The sequence below is a fragment of the Anarrhichthys ocellatus genome, unplaced genomic scaffold (genome assembly GCF_004355925.1).
Source record: "Anarrhichthys ocellatus isolate YVR2014 unplaced genomic scaffold, GSC_Weel_1.0 scaffold29, whole genome shotgun sequence".
Lineage (NCBI taxonomy): Eukaryota > Metazoa > Chordata > Actinopteri > Perciformes > Anarhichadidae > Anarrhichthys > Anarrhichthys ocellatus.
Genome location: NW_022280059.1, coordinates 4,373,118 through 4,393,131, shown reverse-complemented (window position 1 = coordinate 4,393,131; position 20,014 = coordinate 4,373,118). Strand labels below are relative to the sequence as shown.

Genomic DNA, 20,014 nt, shown 5'->3' with positions numbered 1-20,014 from the left:
TATATATATATATATGTATATATGTATATATGTATATATATATATATATATATATATATTACCTAGATCCTAACAAACTATAAAGGCGTATGTCATTAAGAAATGAATGAACTTTACTGGCCTTCACTCATGTGTAATAGTTTTGTTGCGACAGTGTCACATTCAGCTAAACCCAGAACCATCCTAAATCAGTGCTGTCATTTCCTTGAGTATCTACTATCTGGTATCTGTCAGCTTAAATTGGGACCCTACCTAAACCCATCCACACATTGTATGGATGTGTGTGTGTGTGTGTGTGTGTGTGTGTGTAGGTGTGAGAGAGAGTGTGAAAGATTGAACAGGGGTGTGTGCGCTAATGCATGTGAGTGAAGGACAGTTAGGTTCGTGATATGTTTGCACATGCCTGTGATGAACTTGATTGTTAGATTGCTGTTGTTTGTGAACAGCATGACATATTCATAATCACCCACTCCAACACCGATGCTTGATCTGGTTTCCTCTTCTCCAGCCTGCATCTGATTCTTTTGTTCAACAAAATAACATTCACCCAGCAAGTCCCTGATAGTTGTGAAACCCCTGTGTGTGTGTGTGTGTGTGTGTGTGTGTGTGTGTGTGTGTGTGTGTAGATGTATCTGAATGTTGTTTTGTCCTGCTGGGCTTTCATCTGTTGGACTCATTATAGTAGTCATCTCACTGGGCTGTAAAGAAGCACAGGAGACGGGCTCCCCATGAAAGAGTCATGATGGAAGAAGAAGTGCTGATGTGCAGGTTTCTGCCTGGAGGCTTTCACCTGCTCAGGAACAGCCCCACGGCGAAAAGAACCAGGCCACTCAGACCAGCCAATGAAAGGCTACACAGCTAAAGTCAATCTGTGTTAGCGGTGCTTACTGGAATTGATGGAAAAACGAAAAGTTAAGTTAACTAATTAGTATGTGAATATACTGAATCTCTTTTTAATGACAAAAACAAGTCAAAAAGGTGGATGAAGGCACCAAAAAGATGGATAAAGTTGTGCCGTTCTACCCTGGTGAATTTCAAATGATTTTATTAGAGTGTCAATTCTGTGGTCTTGGCAGGGCTTGGGAGGCGTCTGAGTGCGGGAGCAGGGTAAGAGCATGTCGGCTGTTGACACCATCTAACGAAGCGAGGATTAGGAGTTTACAGAGGCAGTAATATGATAGGTCAAAAAGAGGAGGCACTCCTCCACAGCACTTGGCTCTGTAATGAATGATTGACTGGAAAAGGAGAAGCTGCCACTCGCTGGCTGAGTGCTCATCTTGACGCCTGCCGCACCGCTCCACGGCTCCCCTTGATCACGTTTCGCTGCTCCCTTCTCATCTAAGGCACCAGTCTGCAGGGAAAAGCTGCTTTTTCCTCCTAATTTACACATTTAAGACATTTTTGTTTGCTTATATGCAATTCCTTTTTTTGTCAGTGAGCCTCTCTCTGTCCTACTCCCAGTACAGTCCTGAAACCAGACTCTCTCTCCCCACACACACACACACACACACACACACACACACACACACACTTACAACCTTCCCTTTCTCTTCTGTTTGCCTTGAGGCAATGAACTAATTTCAGGTTCCATAATTGCGGTGTGTTGTACACCTGTCTGCTATTAATCCTCCCCTGTCTCTCATTCTCTTTCTTAATGAGATATTATTGTAATTATTGTCATTATGCTATTTTCTGTAATGAACTTGATTGATGTTGTTGTTATGGCACTATTTATTCTTTATAATTAGTGTAAATGTTTTGAGAACTTTTGGGTTCAGGCTCTGATAGTCTGAGACTGTTATAAGTAATCTCGGCCCCTCATTCACTCATCAGCTGACCTCAGAGTTCCCGCTTGGTGCAGAGTTTGCCTCGGATATGGAGAAGAGAGCCGATCACCCTGGTCACCACTGAATAGGGCCCTGCTTGTATCCATTTTAAGACCATTACAACAGTGAAAGGCTACACAATAGCTAGGGCTGGGCTTTGTTTCAGCCTGTCACTTGCCCCCTGTGAAAATCAAATAGTCCTTTGCCTTGAAAGAAAAGGTGAAAAAGGTTTTGCCTAAACTCCCATTTTTGGAAAATCTGGTTGTGTTTTGAAAAGGGAAAAAAAGTTTTCAGTGACTTGATTTTGAATGTTATTGTTGGAGAGGCAAACTACTGGAAGGAATGCTAAAGAAAATCTCAGCTGAATGAACAATGTTGAATTTTTTTTCTTAACTGCTCTCAATCCAATTAGGAGTTTAATAAGGGTCATGCATAGGGACTTCACGCTGCAGGTTGGTTTCTTTTGGGTGCCTTTGGGGAGTAGGAAGGGGCTGAAGTTGGATAGGGCCTGACTGAAGGCTGGTCTCTTTAATGTGTACTGAGGGGTCTTGTGCCCTGGTGAGCCATTGAAACTGTCTGGGGAGCACAGATGATCTTTTCCGTTATTCTGAAGGCGAGGTCGGGAGATAATCTGACACTGTGGTTTGTGTTGGTTTCTCAGGTGGTACCAATTACCTGATCTCTCACAAGCCTTTGCTTCCCCCCCTCATATGCCCCACTGGTGCAGTCTTGTTTGCCTTGAATTTTTCCAAGTATTTAGTAGTTTGTACATAACATATTTTCAGTGATTCTTATTCAAGTCAACATCATACAGCTCTTATTAACTCATTTGTAGTCCCTGGTTTTTGGGTATAGTATCTTACCTGGAAAACTGTAACCCTTCTTGTATCTTGGAATGTGAGTAATAATGCACAAAGGCGATATGGGCCTTTAAAGGGGCCTTGGTTGAACTTTAATCTCTGCCTATGAGAGGGAAAGTGGGTAGGAGGGCCCTAGAAGTGGACACGTTCAGCCTTTGTGGGTTTGTTCACATGCTGGGGAGCTTTGAGTGTCTGACAGCCGTTTAACTCCACACGACCTGGTTCTCAAGTGCCATCATTTGGGCGCTCTTGAATCCTGTTAGGAGCCATAATTACAATTCATGCACTCCCTGCGTTTCTTTGAAGAGGCATTGAGAGAGCAAAGAGGGGTGCGGAGAGCCTGAGAGAGCCCTAGCAATACTGGCCCTTCATCAGCTTGCAAACACTCTCGGGGGCCTTCAGTAAACTGACCAGAATACTTTGTTGTAACCTAGTTTGGACAATGCAGGCCAAAGTTTTATGTAAGATTCACAAAATTGCAAATAATTGGGTTATAGAATGGCAAATAGTATAAATATATATATGAGAAAGTAAGCATTACAAATTGCAGGGATTGGTTCCTCATCGTGCACATGGGAATATACAGCAAATATTTTTCGTGACACATTTTATAAAATTGCCCTTCTTTCAAGTATACAAACATTTAGTAATTTGAAGTGCAAGTGAAGTGAAGCACATTCACAGACTTTCAAAGGGAAAGAGGAGACTGGGTGAGCATAATGCCTAATAGGTGCTTTAGTAATTTCTGAGTTTTCATAGCTTAATCCGTTCTGAAAAGCTGAGGAGAAGAAAGGCTGCAAATGGCCCTCAGTATTAATTCGATGTGACTTCTGTACAATAAGGGCTGTGGATCCCAGAAGCCCATTTCCAAGCTTACCTTCTTTCATCATTCTCAGCCCTTGGAACTTTTGCCTAAATGTTTCATGAAACCAAGGCTGTAAGCCTCTTTGGTATTCTCTCTTTATAACGCCTGGTTTAAGACTATTATTACACCATGTTCAAGGGAGAGGGGCACATACAAACAGTGAAGCTGCCTCTCCATTGTGTGGAACTGAGATTGATTTGGTACAATTGGGAGAGCACTTGTATTAAAACACACATATTCTATGGCTGATTTCCCCCCTTTCATTTTGGAGTTTTGCAAATGCAAATGAGGGTTGGTTTCCCTCCTTCTTTGTACAAAGTATTTTCTGTGGTTTTCTGAGCACTGATCTACTCATTTTTAAAACGGATCAAATGACGTGTCCTTTATTATTTATACTTATCATGGATTTCAACACACCATTTCTCCAGAAAAACAATTGTGTGACCAAACTACACATTAAAATCATCGCCTCATTACTCAGATTTCCCCACCGATATTTTGCTAAGATAAAAATCAAATTAAAATGAAATGTTGATCTGTTGTTGTCAGCATGTGGAGACCCTCCTCAGCCCCCCTACCCCCATCAAATGTGTAAAAAAAACAATTTTGTGAACTTTGGGAGATACAGCAGGCAAAGGATTTGGTTTGTTTTCAAAGAATCCTGTGATGTTGTGCCTCAGGAAAGTGCAGTCTGAATCTCTCAGCTATCTCTGCTATCGATGCTTTGAAACACATTCTCTCCCATTAAAAAAATAATGTCAGGGATATAGATACATGTTTGTTGTTTTATAATGCCAAGAAACAAAGAGGCTTCTTTCTTTCTTGTGTATGTTTTGTCTACACCAGATATAGGGGGAAACTAGCAAGGGGCACACTGGGTGGGTCAGTGACCCTGGAGAAAACAGCTTGCATTAATATGGTTTAATCCAATGTAATTAGTCAAATTACAGCACGCCAAGCAGCTTGTTGGGGGCTGTCGGCTTTGGCACACAAAATGGCCTTGGAATCCCACTGGACAGCAAAGCTGCCCTTCTGCACTTACTTTTTACTCCTTTCAGTCCATTTTCCTGGTCTCCTCCATCTTTCTTTCTTTACAAAAATGGGGAGGGCTCTTTCTGCCATGCTACAATGTTTTCACCTTTTCTGAGTCGTCTCCCATACCCCCAGGCTGCTAGCTTGGCTTTCTGCCTGCCTGCTAAGGTGGATCAAAATGATATGAGGATTCACAGCACGGGCTACAGAAAGTCGGAGTAATTATATCAGTGCTGCACTCCTCCTACGTGATTTTATGAGAGAGTCAGATGCACCCGAACTAGCGCCGCTAAGAACCACAGACATGGTTAAGACACTTCCTCATGTTTTAGGATTAGCATTGGTAAAAAGATTTAAACTATATAATTACATGAGGATAAAGTACAAATTATCTAGTGCACTCAACAGCCAGATTATCATACCCCTGCAAGCCCCGTTCAGCCCCAAGGGGTGAGGCTGGATGACAAAAGGCCCTCATTAGCATAAATTTACAAGCTCTCTCGTTCAGAGAAGCTGATAAGAACCTGTTCCACCTTTGCTTTGGCCTTGAATGGCTTGTTGTGCTTTTGGCAATGACAGATAAGTCAGGGTAATTCCACTTCATGCCTGAAAAAATGATGCTCCAGATTCTGGCTGCATCCCGAAGGTGTCACCCACGATAATCCTCAAAGAGCGTCCAGCAGAAAGGGGGCTGTGTGTTTTCCAGATGATATAATGCGAATGACAGAAAGAATTATACGAAGGAGGCCAAATCTGTAGCATGTTATTAAGCAATTCCCATTGAATAACAGGGATAAAAGGATAATGGATGAGGGTGTCATTATTACCTTGGTGCTGAGGGAAGCGGCAACGCAAAGGTAGAGAGACAAGATTAATTGAGGACGAGTGAGGCGCTCATTGCTCATCAGGCCGTCTCGTCTAACCACTTGCTCTTTCTGTCCCTCTCTTCCTCTGTCTCTCCGCCTTTCCATCCTTGTCTTGTTCTTTCTCTTCGTCTCGGCCTTGCTCTGAGCCCCTATCCCTCCCACGCACCAGCAAAAAAAAAAAGAAGAAGAAGAAAAAAAGCAAAGTGGGATTTATAGCGATCAGCCTGGCACTCTCAGTGGCAGCCAGAGGAAGCGGGTACCCAGGCCAGGAAGATTTCAGTCATCTTAAGGCTGACAAGTCCCTGAAAAAGTCCTATTAGGAAAAGCTCGCTGAGAAGACCACATACCAAATGACTGCATCCCTTCTCTCAAGCTCCTTAGTGAAGGCATCCTCAAGCTGTTTATCTGGATGATGTGCTCACAAAGTGTGTTCATGTATGTGTGTGGATGTGGCTCTGCGTGGGTCATCACTTGAGCATGTTCATATGTGTATTTAAATGTTAGTTGTGACCCTTTCTTTGTTTGTTTACTTGCTAGCTACATTAAATTTACTTGCAAGACATCATTAAGTTTCCTGCTAGGGAGGAGACAAAATAATGAACATTTCTGGAAAAAGACTTGAATTCTGGAATAACTTATTCACCATTAGTAACACTGCTACATAGGTCAGTCATACAAGCATTGAATACTTTAAAATAAGTGTTAAATCAGTACTTTGATGTCTACGTTTTTTAGAAACACAGAGATAGCCATTAGAGCCACAAAGAGGTCAAATCATATGCTCCCAAACTGTAGGTGGTTGGTTAATAAGAGGCTAAATTATTTAATTCATGAAGTGGAACACATCACAACATGTGCGCGACAGTAACAAACTCCATTGGAAAATAGGACCAGTGTGTTTTGAAATCAGCTGAAGTAGTGATCACCTCAAACGTGTCTTTTTTTTTTCTAGTAGTTTTAGCACTATTTTAAATACCCATATTGTGCACTACTCCTGTGAAGGGTAAACGTGTGAACATGCCCTTGCAATCGGCACATGCATGCAACTACATGTTCAAGATTAAAAAAGGCAGTTGTGTCTGAATGCACAAGTAACTATGTATTAAATAGAAGAAAATACATAACAATGGGTTTGATAATTACATTTACATCACTGAATATGAATTTTCCTGCTGCACTTGTATATAATGCACTGTGCATATCTTTAAGGAAATATATTTCTACATTATATTTTGTGTTATTTCTTCTATCCTCACAGAAACCTTCTGCAGGCACCACGTGGCTCGATGCCAAACTTTGTGTATCATCTCTGTAGGGAACCACAAGTCTGAGTAACAATTAGGATTTTTTTTCTTTTTTCCATTGCATTTCTTGAGGCTTTATATTTTAACGTAGACGGATAAAGAATTTTTAAAGAGCCTTGACTCTTTAAGAAGAAATTGCATACTAGGACAACGGCCCCTCCCACCTGTCCTACCATGTCGGTGTTGAAGACAGCGCTGCAGGGCCTGCTAATGTGCGTGAAATACCATCCCTGACATAAATGTTATTGACAAACTTGGCTGGACATTTGGGGCAGTGAACTGCCAGCATATTTAATGCATATTCATCTCCTTTATCCCACTGGTCTTGCCAGAGCACCCGAGCTGTGTCATCTTGCCACACTCCAGCTACCACCCAAATGTATAGTGACACTGATTATGCAAATCTGTATCTTGTTTTCCCCCAATACCTGCATTAGGAGCTTGCTACTTTATTGAAGTTGAGATATGGCTCTCACAGTGAGGAGCCAAGTGGAATGCTGATTTTTTTTTTTTTTTCTTTTTTATAATCTGTGGGAATCTTTTTGCATTTTTGTTTTATACATTTCATAACAGCTCTCATATTTATGGGGGATCAGATGAGCGACTAGCTTTCATGCTCAGGTATAAATCTTGCAGGATGGAAACGGGATTAAAGCTGAAATAAAAGTGTGAATTTGGGCATGTCGTAGTCAGACAACTAGGATATCATTACACCGTTTGATATGATTTAAGTTTAATTTCACAGTGTGGGGAGCACCTGAGTTATTTGTAGAAAGAAGAATAATATATACACTATGTTTGTTCTTATGCTTTTCCTTTAAAGGGTCAGTTCACTTCCTTACTGATAGTGGTATTTATCCGTACAGATATTGTATATATATGTATATATATATATGTGTGTATATATATATATATATATATATATAATTTTTTATTTTTATTTTTTTCCTCCGTGAACCAGTCTACCACATTGTATATGGCTGACGACACTCTCCCACTGGGCTGAGAGTTGCTCTCAGCTCTCGCTGTTACCAGGCTTTACGATTTCTCTCAACCTCTTCTCAGATTTGGCCCATATTGCCTAGGGTCAGCCATTGAATACTGTATATGCAGTGTGTGCTGATCCTCCAAATTGCCATGTGTGAAATCCATCCCACTCGCTCCTGGGGGAGTAGTCATACCACTCAAAATGAAACTGCCTCTCGTATCCTCCCCTTATTCTTCCACTTCGCTGTTCTCTCTGGCCGCCTGGGACCATGCAGTTGTGAGGCTTTATAGTGGAAGCCTATTAGACAAATCTTAGATGAATGCTGTGGAGGTGCTGTGATACCAGGTTGTCAGAGTGCTCCACAGTCTCATATAAATATATCAGTCATGCTGGCTTGGAGGTCTCACTGAATTGTATTATTTTCCTGTTTTTGTAGAAACGCAGTGGAGGGGGATTGTAAAATTGCATCAGGTTTTATAGAAAATGCTTCGTTAGAGTTATTAATAACCTCTGTCATAGTGTCTCAGCCAATGTTGGGTTAAAGCTATTCAGAAGTCAGATATGATTAGAATCTATTTCCATGCATGAAGTGGCTTTCTATCACTTTTAACTATGATGTGCTCAATTTGAGCATCTGCACATTATCATATATGAGTTTCAGCCTAAACACCGGTGTCACCTGTGCCTCTCCTCATCTCATCTGTCACAATATTTTTTTCCGTTCTCCACCTGTGATGTTCTACAGGCGGAATGCAGCCTGCCCTCTGTCAAATCAGGGAAGGAAGAGAAGGGGAATAAAGAAAAGACAGGACAGAGACATTAAATTGCATTATGGCTATTATGCTGTAGTGGTATATTTCCCTGCAGCTGGCAGAGCTGCGCATGCGCCTGTGGGTCTTAATGAGCCTGCGTGGAGGGACCTGTGTGGAAACAAAAGGCTGCACTTGTCGGCCATACCAGACCCCTCCACCCGCCCCCTCGCTGCTCCCCCAGCCCTGAGCGTGACAGACCAAGAGCAGAGCGCCGGTCCCTTCCTGGTGGCGTGATTAGATTGGGGCCGAAGTCTCCAGCTGGCAGGCCTGTCTGTGACTGGAGGCGGCCGTCCCCAGCGCTTGTCACTAGCTGACACCTCTGACAGGCAGGGGACAGCTTCAGCAGACAGGTTCATTAAATGGCATTTTTTACAGCTGGGCCTCCAAAAATGAGGGCTGGGCTTTGTCAAACCTCTAAGTCTACAGGGGCCCCTGCGTGTTGGTTTAGACCAAAGCTTTGTTGTTATGACAAATTTTTTGATCTGGGCTGTTTGAAATCCGCTCTTTTTTTCTCCTCTTTAGCCTCTCTTTTGTTGACAGCTAGCCCTTTGGCCTGCACTTTGTCATGGCAGCAAAATGTTCACTTAAGCTGGGTAACAAGAAACAGCCAATGCTAAAACAATATTATATTGATGATCGGTTGCCATATTATAACTGTTTTATATATTTTCAAATCTTAAGAACCTGAAGTGACAAACCTGTGTAAACAGCATTATTTCTTATTTGCTGGGTTGTTGGTTACATTTTGTTTATGATACATGATATAAAAAATTAAATATTTAGGAGGCAAATATATGGCACTGTTAGAATAAAATAGTAAAAAGATTCAAATGAATAGAGACTTTGAACATCTTTCGACATCTACATAACTTGATATGTATTCAAATAACGGCTCACTAGTGCCTTGATGGAGTAAGCTATTGTAACCTTCCCATGATGCATATCTGTATGACTTGCCTTTAAGCATTGCACTCGGAAGACTACTTCCACAACATCTGGCTGAGGGGCGGGGTGGGAAGGGATAAAAGCTACCCTGCCTCCTAGTGAGCTGCTGCTGGCCCTCAACAGTGCCTGCAGCTCCATAGCCGTCCCTCCATCTCACCTCCCTACCGCTCTACTCTTTCTCCATTCAGCACACTGCCTCCTCTGGGCCGTGCCGTCTCTATGACAACTGTTTGAGTTGGGGGGTTGCAGAGGTGTCAGGCAGGGCATTACTGGGAGGAGAGCACCAGAGATGCTGTGCTGCACATCCAGCATCTCCACCTAATCCAATTTTAATTGAGCTCCAGAGATTTTGGATGTGGCACGGAGGTCGAGCATGAGCTATTCCAGGGAGAAATTAAGGCAGCCCGGCTCGCGCTGCACTCTTCCAGCCTGTCACTATTTTAAATGAGCATTAGCATCAGACCTAACCCAGCTGAACATCTCACTCTGGCTTCCCTCCCTCCCTCCCTCCCTCCCTGCCTACTCCACCTCAGTCACCCCCACACACACATACAGACACCTACACTAATGTACTGTAGGGCCTCACCTTCTTACTATACTGTTATATCTTTATTCTCTCTCACACACACACTCTCTGAACTGAACCTATGTGTGATTATAACCTGGGGAGTTGATGAGGTTGCTCCTCGGCTCACACTGTTGGACAAAATTGTTCAGTCAGATGGAAGTGAGATGGAAAGAGGGGAGGAGGTGTGTGAGGGGACCATTCTCACCTGTCAGAACAACTGTCTTGGTTTTTTTATGTGGACCTGCAGTCCCAGTGGTGCTGCATGCACTAATGATCCTTTGTCTAGTCTCTCTTCACCTTGGCATCGTGGTTGTTATTGATTATTTATGTGTCACTAACCCAGGGGGTCCTTTTTTGACCACTTGAGTTTTATAGACCCCCTGAAAAAGTGTGAAACACGCAAAGAGAATCTGTAGAGAGTTTCATATTATGTAGAAAAGTGCCTTGAGATATAATGTCTCAGTAATGCTGTGTTACTCTTGCTTTTTAAAAAATAAAGAATGAATGAACCAATTTGAATAAAACTGGTGGAATAGTTATTAAGAATTCATTTTATTAGCCTTATGGTGAGAGGAATTGGCTTGCGAGCAGCAGGTTTTAATCCCAGTGGTGAAATAATGGGTATACTAAAGCACCAATGTCTCACCAACTCTTGCTGTGGTGCCAATAAACAAGACGGTTCACAAAGAAGTACTGAGAAGTGCAGCAGCTGCTAACCTTTTAATAGTAAAGCAGTAAACCAATGTTAAACACTGATCTCTCCTTTGTAGAATTTTGATCAGGTCATATCTACTGTCGTGTCATCTAATACAGTTTGGAAAACACAGTTGGCTCACCGATTTGCTTTTGTGTCCATGTTGCAACAAAGCAATGGCTTAGTTTACACCAATACTTTGATTAGTTCAAATAATTGAAATCATAATCTTAGCGCTTGCCAGTGGCATTATAGAGAAACATTACATGATCATCAAACAGCCTGTTGGAACACTTGACTTATCATATCTGTAACATACTGTGGTTTCTTATTTTGTCATAAGCAGCTTTAACATTGAACACAATGAACTGGACAGTTGTAACCTTATACCTTTATACAGCTATTATATCCTAAGGACTTTTTCTCTTCTTTCCCTGGCCTTCTAGGTCTTAGCATACACTGAGGGTTTACATGGGAAGTGGATGTTCAGTGAGATTCGGGCGGTATTCTCCAGACGCTACCTCCTGCAGAACACAGCGATGGAGGTCTTTATGGCCAATAGAAGTAAGTTGAAGTGCCAATTACAGCTTTTCAAATCCATGCTTCTCTTGCTCTTCATCGCTAAGGGATATTTCTCACTGTTTCACAGCATCAGTTATGTTCAACTTTCCTGACCAGGCCACGGTAAAGAAAGTGGTCTACAGTCTTCCTCGAGTGGGAGTGGGCACCAGCTATGGACTTCCACAGGCCAGGTGGGTCATGTACTGTATGCCAAAAGAAAAATGAATTTAGTGCTGTTAAATCTTTCCAAGTTTGTAATTCCTTCATAGCCGATGTTGCCTCCTCTGTATTGTGTGTTGAGGCATCTGTTCGGCTTAGCCTGCAGCAGAGTCATTTGAAGTCCCATTGGTCCAGTTATTGAAGTGGATGTGCGCTGACCCTGACTGAACTGACCCAATTCTCTGACAGAAGACTCTATACAGCAGAGCTGCAGCCAGGCCACTGACCACTCTCGTGGTGCTAACAGGCCCATTTATACACTGTTACAAAACAAGCTCATTTCCTTAAGGCTTATGTTAATTGCGTGGATGTGAAAGCAAGCCATCCTGAATTAACACATAGTAAATTAACCTACCTTTCATGTAATCTACTGGAATCAAAATTGTGTAATTATGAATGCCATTGCATTGGTTGCCATAATTATTCTCTAATTTGCAGCTTGACATTTTATGCATGCTTTTCATCTCAGTATGTTCATTCTGAAACTGATGTGCTAGACAAAGAGCTGGTTATCAGCTATTAAATGTCATCATTCTTGTACCAGTTTTCTGCGATGTAGCCAATCCTCTGGATTTATGCATTGCTTCATATAGAGTTAATGCTCTTTCCTTTTAAATTTGTAAGAGTATAGGTTTTTATAATATTGCAACTAATACCACCAATCTTCTCATTCCTGATTTGTTTTTCAAATGTTTATTTTCCAGGCGCATCTCCCTGGCCACCCCTCGGCAGCTTTTTAAATCCTCCAACATGACCCAGCGCTGGCAGAGGAGAGAGATCTCCAACTTTGAGTACCTCATGTTTCTCAACACTATATCCGGTAAGGACTCGTATTGCTTTACAATGATGTGATTCCCAAGAGAAACTCAAGGCTTTTAGTTTGGAAATAGCTGAAAGTATGGAATTATATACGGTATTCTCTTTTTCACAGCCATCAATTAAATAGATTTTGATTTGTTTTCTTCCTTATCCGGGGAACATTCACAACCAGTGAAAGGGTGTTTTAATCTATTATCTATGTGAATCACTTCACCATTAGAGTCTTAGACTTTAAGTTTTGCTATCATGATCAATAAACTTGATGTGTCAGTGGCACTGAAAACATACTATAAGTGGCCTCAGGTTTGTCGAATTAGTTTAAGAGTCCATGGTAACCTTAAGTGGTGCTCATAGCGGTAGACTTCACTGTTCATGTGAGTGTGCTGTTTGAAGCAAAGAGCAGGCACAGCAGAGTTTTCCAGATAATTAGTGCCTGGCTTTGTGAGAGCGTACACATGTGTGTCTGCGGAGTTGAGAGGTTCTGTTGTCGACTCTCTGATCTGAACTGCAACTAACAGGGAAGGCGAGAGCGACTGCACGCTACTCTGCTCTGAGAGGTGTCATCCTCTCTCTCTCTCGCTGCATATTCATGCATATTTATATTTAGCCTGTGCTTGAGTTCGATACATTATTGTCAGCTAATTAGATGTAAGGCAGAGAGAAAAACATGCCCAAAATTCATTAAAAATCCCTGGTAATGACCTGGGCTGACAGGGATGTCAGAATAGTGTGGGGCGGCAGACAGGCGGGGGGTGAGTGCTGGAAAGAGGTGCGAACGGGAAGTGGTCTTCTAATTAAACACTATTCCACTGTTATTAACATCCTGCCACCCCAACTCAGGCCTCAGCACCATCAGGTCGAACGACACCAGCACACCCGACTCTTCTTCCACACTCGGCATAGCTTTTCACTATGTGGCATTAACCTGGGTAATTAGGCTCTCCAGCCTCCCTCAGACCCTGGATATTCTGCAAAACCTTCCCATTGACTAGCCTGTCACGCATTATCACTTTCTCAGCTAGATTTAGATTATTTAATGCCAACCTGCTGCAGTGCAGGAGTGGGCAGAGACACCCTTGCTGGACTGGTGTAAGGTGATACAATTTTGAAGGTATTCATTAAAATCTGTGTGGCCCCAGCGAGCAGATTCAGGATGAGTTTTTCCCATTTCGTTCCATTGCATAATATTGTGTACTTACGCATGAGCTTTCATATAGATGTAATAAAACAGTATTTATTATGCTGACCTTCTAGTTGGCACCTCTTGATTATACCTTGATTTGAAATGCTCAAAGCTTTGAATGTGCATGGCCGTTATTAAATAGAGATTGATAGATTGTCATCTTCAGAAGACAATGTTCTTTGTCTCATTGAACTTGTTGATCTAAGGTATTCTTGGACTGTTATGAAAATGTAATATTATTAATGTTAAAGCATGAGTGTCTCATTTCCTGCATTAGAACTTGTAATGATGCAATAATGTGTAACTCTAAAGTTTCAATTGACCTCCAGTTAAAAAAGAAAATCACTGTTTCTGTATAGCGCGGTATACTAGTCACCATCAACAATATACAAAATAATAAATCGTGTGAAATGTTTGTGAAAAAGATATGGTAATTCTTATATTCTATTAAGAAAGGATGTCGTAGGAATGTGGTTAGACCTTAGAATTAGTTCTGCTCGCTTTTACAATTTAGATTCTATTATTTTCTTTGTGGGTAAAACAAACTATTCTTGCCTTTTTACTCAATTCGCTTTGAGTCTCCATTTTTAGTTTGATATATTACCAGCAGTAAACATTCCAACAAAACCATCAATAGCAGCCCTATCCCAATCCTGGATTACACCTGACCACCACCTGACCTCACAGCTGTATCAGTGTCCTCTTCAAAAGGAGAATAGAGCATTAATGACAACATGGTAGATGCTCGTAGCTTTTCCCATAGATTTCCTATGACACGTTTTGCCATCTGAAAACCATATTGTTGCTGCGAAAGCATAGAGGAAATTCACATCTGGACAATCAGGGCATCAAACTTGCAGTGACATTTGGAGTCATGGCCCTCAAAAGAATCTATATCCCTCAAATTACATCAACTCCTCACAACTTAGATACTTATGTTTTCTATACACTTAAAGACAGCCTCCCTAGGCCTCCTGTTATTCCCACAGTCCATTGATAAAAGTACACTCAGCAGGAAAAGGCATGGGGAGCACAGAAAACATTCCCTCATAGCAAAGAAAGTTTGCCATTAGTTTGTGTTTCACTGGCAGACGCCATATGAGACAGGAAGTACGTCTGATTGAGGGCTCTGAGATTGGGGGGCTTGTTGGAATGTTGCATGCTGATCCCCCAATGTAACTGAAGCCTCAAGTGTACCTTGCCCCGCTTTCAACCCCTCTGTTCCCTTCCAGTCCTTCATCACTCACAGATTTCTGTCTGCTCTGTGTGTCTAGGGAGGACATACAATGACCTGAACCAGTACCCGGTCTTTCCCTGGGTCCTCACCAACTACGACTCAGAGGAGCTGAACCTGACCTTGCCAGGGAACTTCAGAGATCTCTCAAAGGTACCGAGGCCTCTTGGCCATGCCCCTCAGTATGACAGCAAGACGGGGAGGGGGAGTAGCTGCAGCTGACTCTGACGGCAGGGGATTTCCTGACTGTAAAATTATATCATATTTAATAGCTAATGAATCATGTTCAGAATATAAACTCATGAGATGGAATGCAAAAGTGGAAAATGCTGATTGTAACATTGTAACCCATTTATTAACTATTGTCTCAGCACATAGTTTGCACTTGACGCTTATAGTGGCTTCCTGGTTTCTGCATTAGAGAGGCTTGTACATTTTATAACCATATGTGCCTTGTATAGTAGACACCAACTCTTTCAGAAAGGCGGCTTTAGATGCATCGTGTAACCCAATAATAATTTTCATGATCTCAGGAGGTCTGGGCCATGTGGTTTAAACCATTATCAACACGTTAAAGTTGTTATAGTTGATATGTTTATATTAGCACTATGATACATGACTACTTTTAAGAGAAAGGGCTCGCTCGTAATGATGGACCCAGAGAGAACTATGACCCAACTCTGCAGGTCCCCTCATGCCAGACAAAGTTAGTGACTATAGCTGGTAAACACATTGGAGCATTTAGCTCCTTAAGAGCCAGCTACTTAAGACAGGAGTTGATAAAGAGCAAAATAGAAGTAAAAGAAAATTGAATATTGGATTTACATTCCCAGGTGGCCATCCACCCGACTCCAAATGAATGCTAATGTTGCTACGTATCTGCTGGATGTGGCTTGATGAAAATGTTTTCCATTGTCGATATACTGCATATCTTATCATAGAATAGATTTTGTCCAGTGCAGTGCACTGTGTTTGATACCAGACTCTTCGTATGTGTAAAGGAAAAACTTCAATAACTAATTTTATTAGTTTTTAATTACAGTTTGCTCTGAATCAACACTATAGGATTCATATTGAATTATTTTCCAGCCTTCATTTTACACAAAAACGTATCACATACTGTATTATTTAAAGACTATAGCTGGTAAGTGTATTCATAAAACATTGTAATTTAATAATTTAAGTTTCTGCTTGAATGAGACTTTCAAGGTTGATGAGTTGATAAGAGCAGGTCATGAGCAGAGTGTTGCAGTGAAAGTCTTTCTAAATGTGGCTCGTCAAAAACGCATCACGCTGTGCAGTGGCGTGATTCCTGCGAGCTCTGCCAAATTACAAGAGCTCAGACACAATGACACTAATGCCCCACAACCCTGTGAGATAAAGTCCAGCATTATGTTTGCTCTGCCTTTGACTGAAGAGTAAAAGGCATCACAAACGGTAGCCTGGTTTACTTGTTTACCACCCCCCCCCCCCCTTCGCTTTCTCTGTCTCTTTCTCTCTCTCTCTTGCACATGCAAACTGCAGCTCACTGACCTGAAAACAGTCACATTCCTGTCTGAGCTCTCTCTCTCTCGCTCATTTTATTGCTCCCTCATTCCCCCTTGTTTCCCTCAAAACGCCAACATTCTGACTGAGAGAATCACTTCGCCATCTCAGCTTTCAACAGTTTGTATCAATTTTCAGCTTTTCAAGGCATGCGTGTGCTGTGTTTTGCAGTGGGAGAGGAGGATAACTTTGAAGTGGGGAAAAAAAGGTTACTATGAAACACTAAAAGAATCATGGACGAGTTTGAGTGTTGTGAATTTGAAAAATGAGCACCAGCCGCTCTGGAGCACTTCTTCGCATTTCAGTAAACTCCGAATTTTTTTGACTAACAGCCCAGATGTGTGTCTTGCCACCGTCATCTCAGCACTGCTTTTGGTGGCTCCAGCCTGTGGGCCATCCAGGTGGACTGATGGAGCCAAGGGGTGTGTGTGTGTGTGTGTGTGTGTGTGTGTGTGTGTGTGTGTGTGTGTGTGTGTGTGTGTGTGTGTGTGTGTGTGTGTGTGTGTGTGTGTGTGTGTGTGTGTGTGTGTGTGTGTGTGTGTGTGTGTGGGGGGATGATCAGGGCTGAGCCATGTGCAAACCTCCTGCCCTGGGGAGACAGTTATGTATTGTAATGTATTCCAGTGACATCCTCCCATGCTGTTTACAGGGCTGAGCTGCCTTTATTAGCATGAGTTCACAGCCTGTGTCTCCTGACAGTTGTCCTTGGAACCCCAGGGCTGTTATAGCTCCAAAAGTTCACAGCTAGTGTAGCAGGGAGGGACAGAGGCCCCCCCACACTTCTCCTCTCTGCTTGGTCTGCCCTTTTGTTCAATTATGGATCAGAGGTAGCAGCACAGTCTCTAGAGACTTCTTCGTTGTATATTAGGGCTGTGTGTGTGTCTCTCTGAGGTGTATGTCCAGTGGGTGTGGCTGTGTACCACACAGGCTGTGTGTATGGTAACAATCCTTTTTTTCACTCGACACAAAAATCCCAGATTGTTGAATATTCATTGTGCGAACCACAAACAGTTGCACAAGAACTTTGCTTGAATAATACAAGAACAACATTATAATTTAAACAACTTTCTGATTAAAGACTAAGTAAAGAAAAGGACAAATCTAACAGCCAGTTTTCAGTACTTTGATGCAGTTTTTGATACACGGTGCTACAGACACATCAGAATGTTTCTGTTGCTTGCAGTGGCTACTACATTAAAGCTCTTTTTGTCCATTTTCTGTTTTAATTTGCGTCTATTTTTTTTCTGCATTTCAATAATATAATCTGCTACTCCAGAGCTCAGTGAGCTGCAGCATTATGACTATAAATTGTCATAAGATCTTAGGTCAATATAAAAGTTAAAGCTAAATTGTTATTGCAGCTAAACACTACAAACTGAAGCATCATTGATGCAATAAATTATTCTCAAATACTCCCACGCTGGCATTGCACAATTTGGGAGGCTTACTTTCCCACAGATCAGAGTCATACCTGTGACCTGTTTGCTAATTAGTGGTTACTGCCACTTGATAGACGGCATTGTTCAAATTGCCGGAGCTCTGTGCTGATCATCCAAGTAATATCCTCCCAAACCTTCTGCACACACCTACAATTACCTGCTGGTTGGGCATTCAGTCAGCTGTGAACACTGCTTTTGAATGCTGCATGGCTTTGCCTCGGGCCAGAGTTGTGCATATTTGGATGTCAGACACATTCATGCAGTGAAGTGTTTCATTAGATTCTAATGATATTTCTTGATGGAGTGACAAGTGGATGATAGATAAGGGGAAGCCAATCCCCCTCATAGCTGTTAAATGATGTGAAATTCATTCAATTGCATAAGAAGGCAAAAGAAGCAGCTATGGTTGAACACTGCTTCTTCACCCACTGACTCAAATGTATTAGATGTATTCTTTGTAAAATATATAATTATTCAAAGCATGGTTGTTGTAAAGACCCCCTCCACATTTTTCTTTCCATAATGGAGCCTTCTTCACCTTCACTTCCACTCCAGTCAGGCTTTGGAAGTACATCTGCTTTATCTTGAGTTTGAGCAACTTGATTGCATTAGACTGGAACTGCACGCAGCCCTGCCTCTGAAAAGGCAAGCAAAAATGACCGTGACTTCTCCTGACAGAGCACCACAGCAACATACTGTAATGTAATTACTTTTGAAATATAAAATGCAATATGCGTCTCTTTGGGAGGTAGCTTAGATGTAACCAAACGAATGGAGCTACTCTCTGCACACTCGTTCACCAGCAGCTGTGTTCATTTCCTGCATTTGGAAAGCCACACCAGAAATGATCCTGATTGAATCTGAAGCCAAATCTAAGTTTGATCATACTTTGTTTAGTTGTGTTGATGTATTTCACTGGGTCAGGTGTTATAAGAAATGAACTCTGATGGGAGCAAATGTGCAACTGTCTGAACCAGTTGTTTTCATTGTCTTGTACTTATGATCAGTATGATATGCCATGCAGGGAAAAGGGAAGAGGTGATTATTCTTTGTTGCATAGAGGTAAGCAAAGCCTGATCTGGGATTATTAACAGATGTGGCTATGACAGAAATAGAGGTACTAAAAGACTGCTGAAGTGCTTATCCTATCTTATCATAAATATGGTTTTATTTCCAATTGCTAATCAATCAAACTTTCTTCTCATATTTTAGTCAAATGAAAGCACATCAGAAGCATACATTCATGTTTGGACAGTGTTATTTGACCTGCATTTGAGATTTGTATACAGAATATACATATTTATAGTATGTTTCTCTATGGCCTAAGCTGCATACTGAGTCTATGTGAAGATGTACACGATTTAGACTAACCTTGAAGTAGCCTTTGAGTTTATTTTATGCTTGAACTCTACTAGCCAGCAACAGTGTGGGAGCTACATAATGCAAAGCTGAGAGTACGTTGTCTTGGCAAACATACTGTGGAAGTAATGTCTCTTTCAAGGTTAACTATGGTCCATTTATTACAATTTGACATGGTTTCTTTTATTGGTGTGCTTTGGTGTCAAACACTGCCTTCATACTATGAAACATTATATGCATTTAATTTTAACAACAGTGACAGTTAGGACAGCTATTCTCTCAATTGTTCTATAAGGTTGTAACATTCCACAGAATGAATGAGTGCAGTTACAGGGTGACAAAGTCACATCGAAAAAGAACTGGAACACAAGGACTCAATACAACCATCCACTGCTCAAGAATTGCTGGGGCAGGGAATTACGTTCGTCTCCATATTCTCATGTTGACTTTGGTGGGATACAATGAGCTCACTAACCAACACTCAACACTTTACAACACATATTTTTTATATACAAACGAGACTACAATCCACCAGACAGACTTTTATTTTCCTTCCACTTTCCTTCAGCTTTAATTGATTCATGTTTTTAACTTATTTAACAGCCCTCTGTTTATGTTTACATATGCACCTTAAATCTATGAATATACATTGAATTTACTTTATTATTTGCGTCAATGCAACTGTATTAGTTACCTGTGAAAGAGCCAGCTGGCCATTTGTTACCCTTCAAATTTTCTTTTTTTCTTTCTACATTTTATTGAGTTTGCTGTATTTTTGTTATATAACAGTCAAGTTGAGCAGTGTTCAACAATCTGCCAGCTGCAAATTCCCTTTAAGATGACAGCAACCTGTGACGAAGAATAACTCTTCAAGGATATAGGTGAACTGATACAA

At 41.5% G+C, this 20,014-nt stretch overlaps 1 protein-coding gene across 7 annotated transcripts in view; it reads left to right on the top strand.

The window, feature by feature from the left end:
- Positions 1 to 20,014, top strand: part of nbeab (neurobeachin b) — a 159,893-nt gene that overhangs the window by 109,821 nt on the left and 30,058 nt on the right. For all 7 annotated transcript variants that reach the window (XM_031863774.1, XM_031863771.1, XM_031863773.1 and 4 more), the window contains 4 exons: positions 11,207 to 11,324; positions 11,410 to 11,512; positions 12,245 to 12,360; positions 14,817 to 14,929. In XM_031863774.1, coding sequence (XP_031719634.1) covers positions 11,207 to 11,324; positions 11,410 to 11,512; positions 12,245 to 12,360; positions 14,817 to 14,929 — 450 coding nt within the window. The remainder of the gene's footprint in view (positions 1 to 11,206; positions 11,325 to 11,409; positions 11,513 to 12,244; positions 12,361 to 14,816; positions 14,930 to 20,014) is intronic.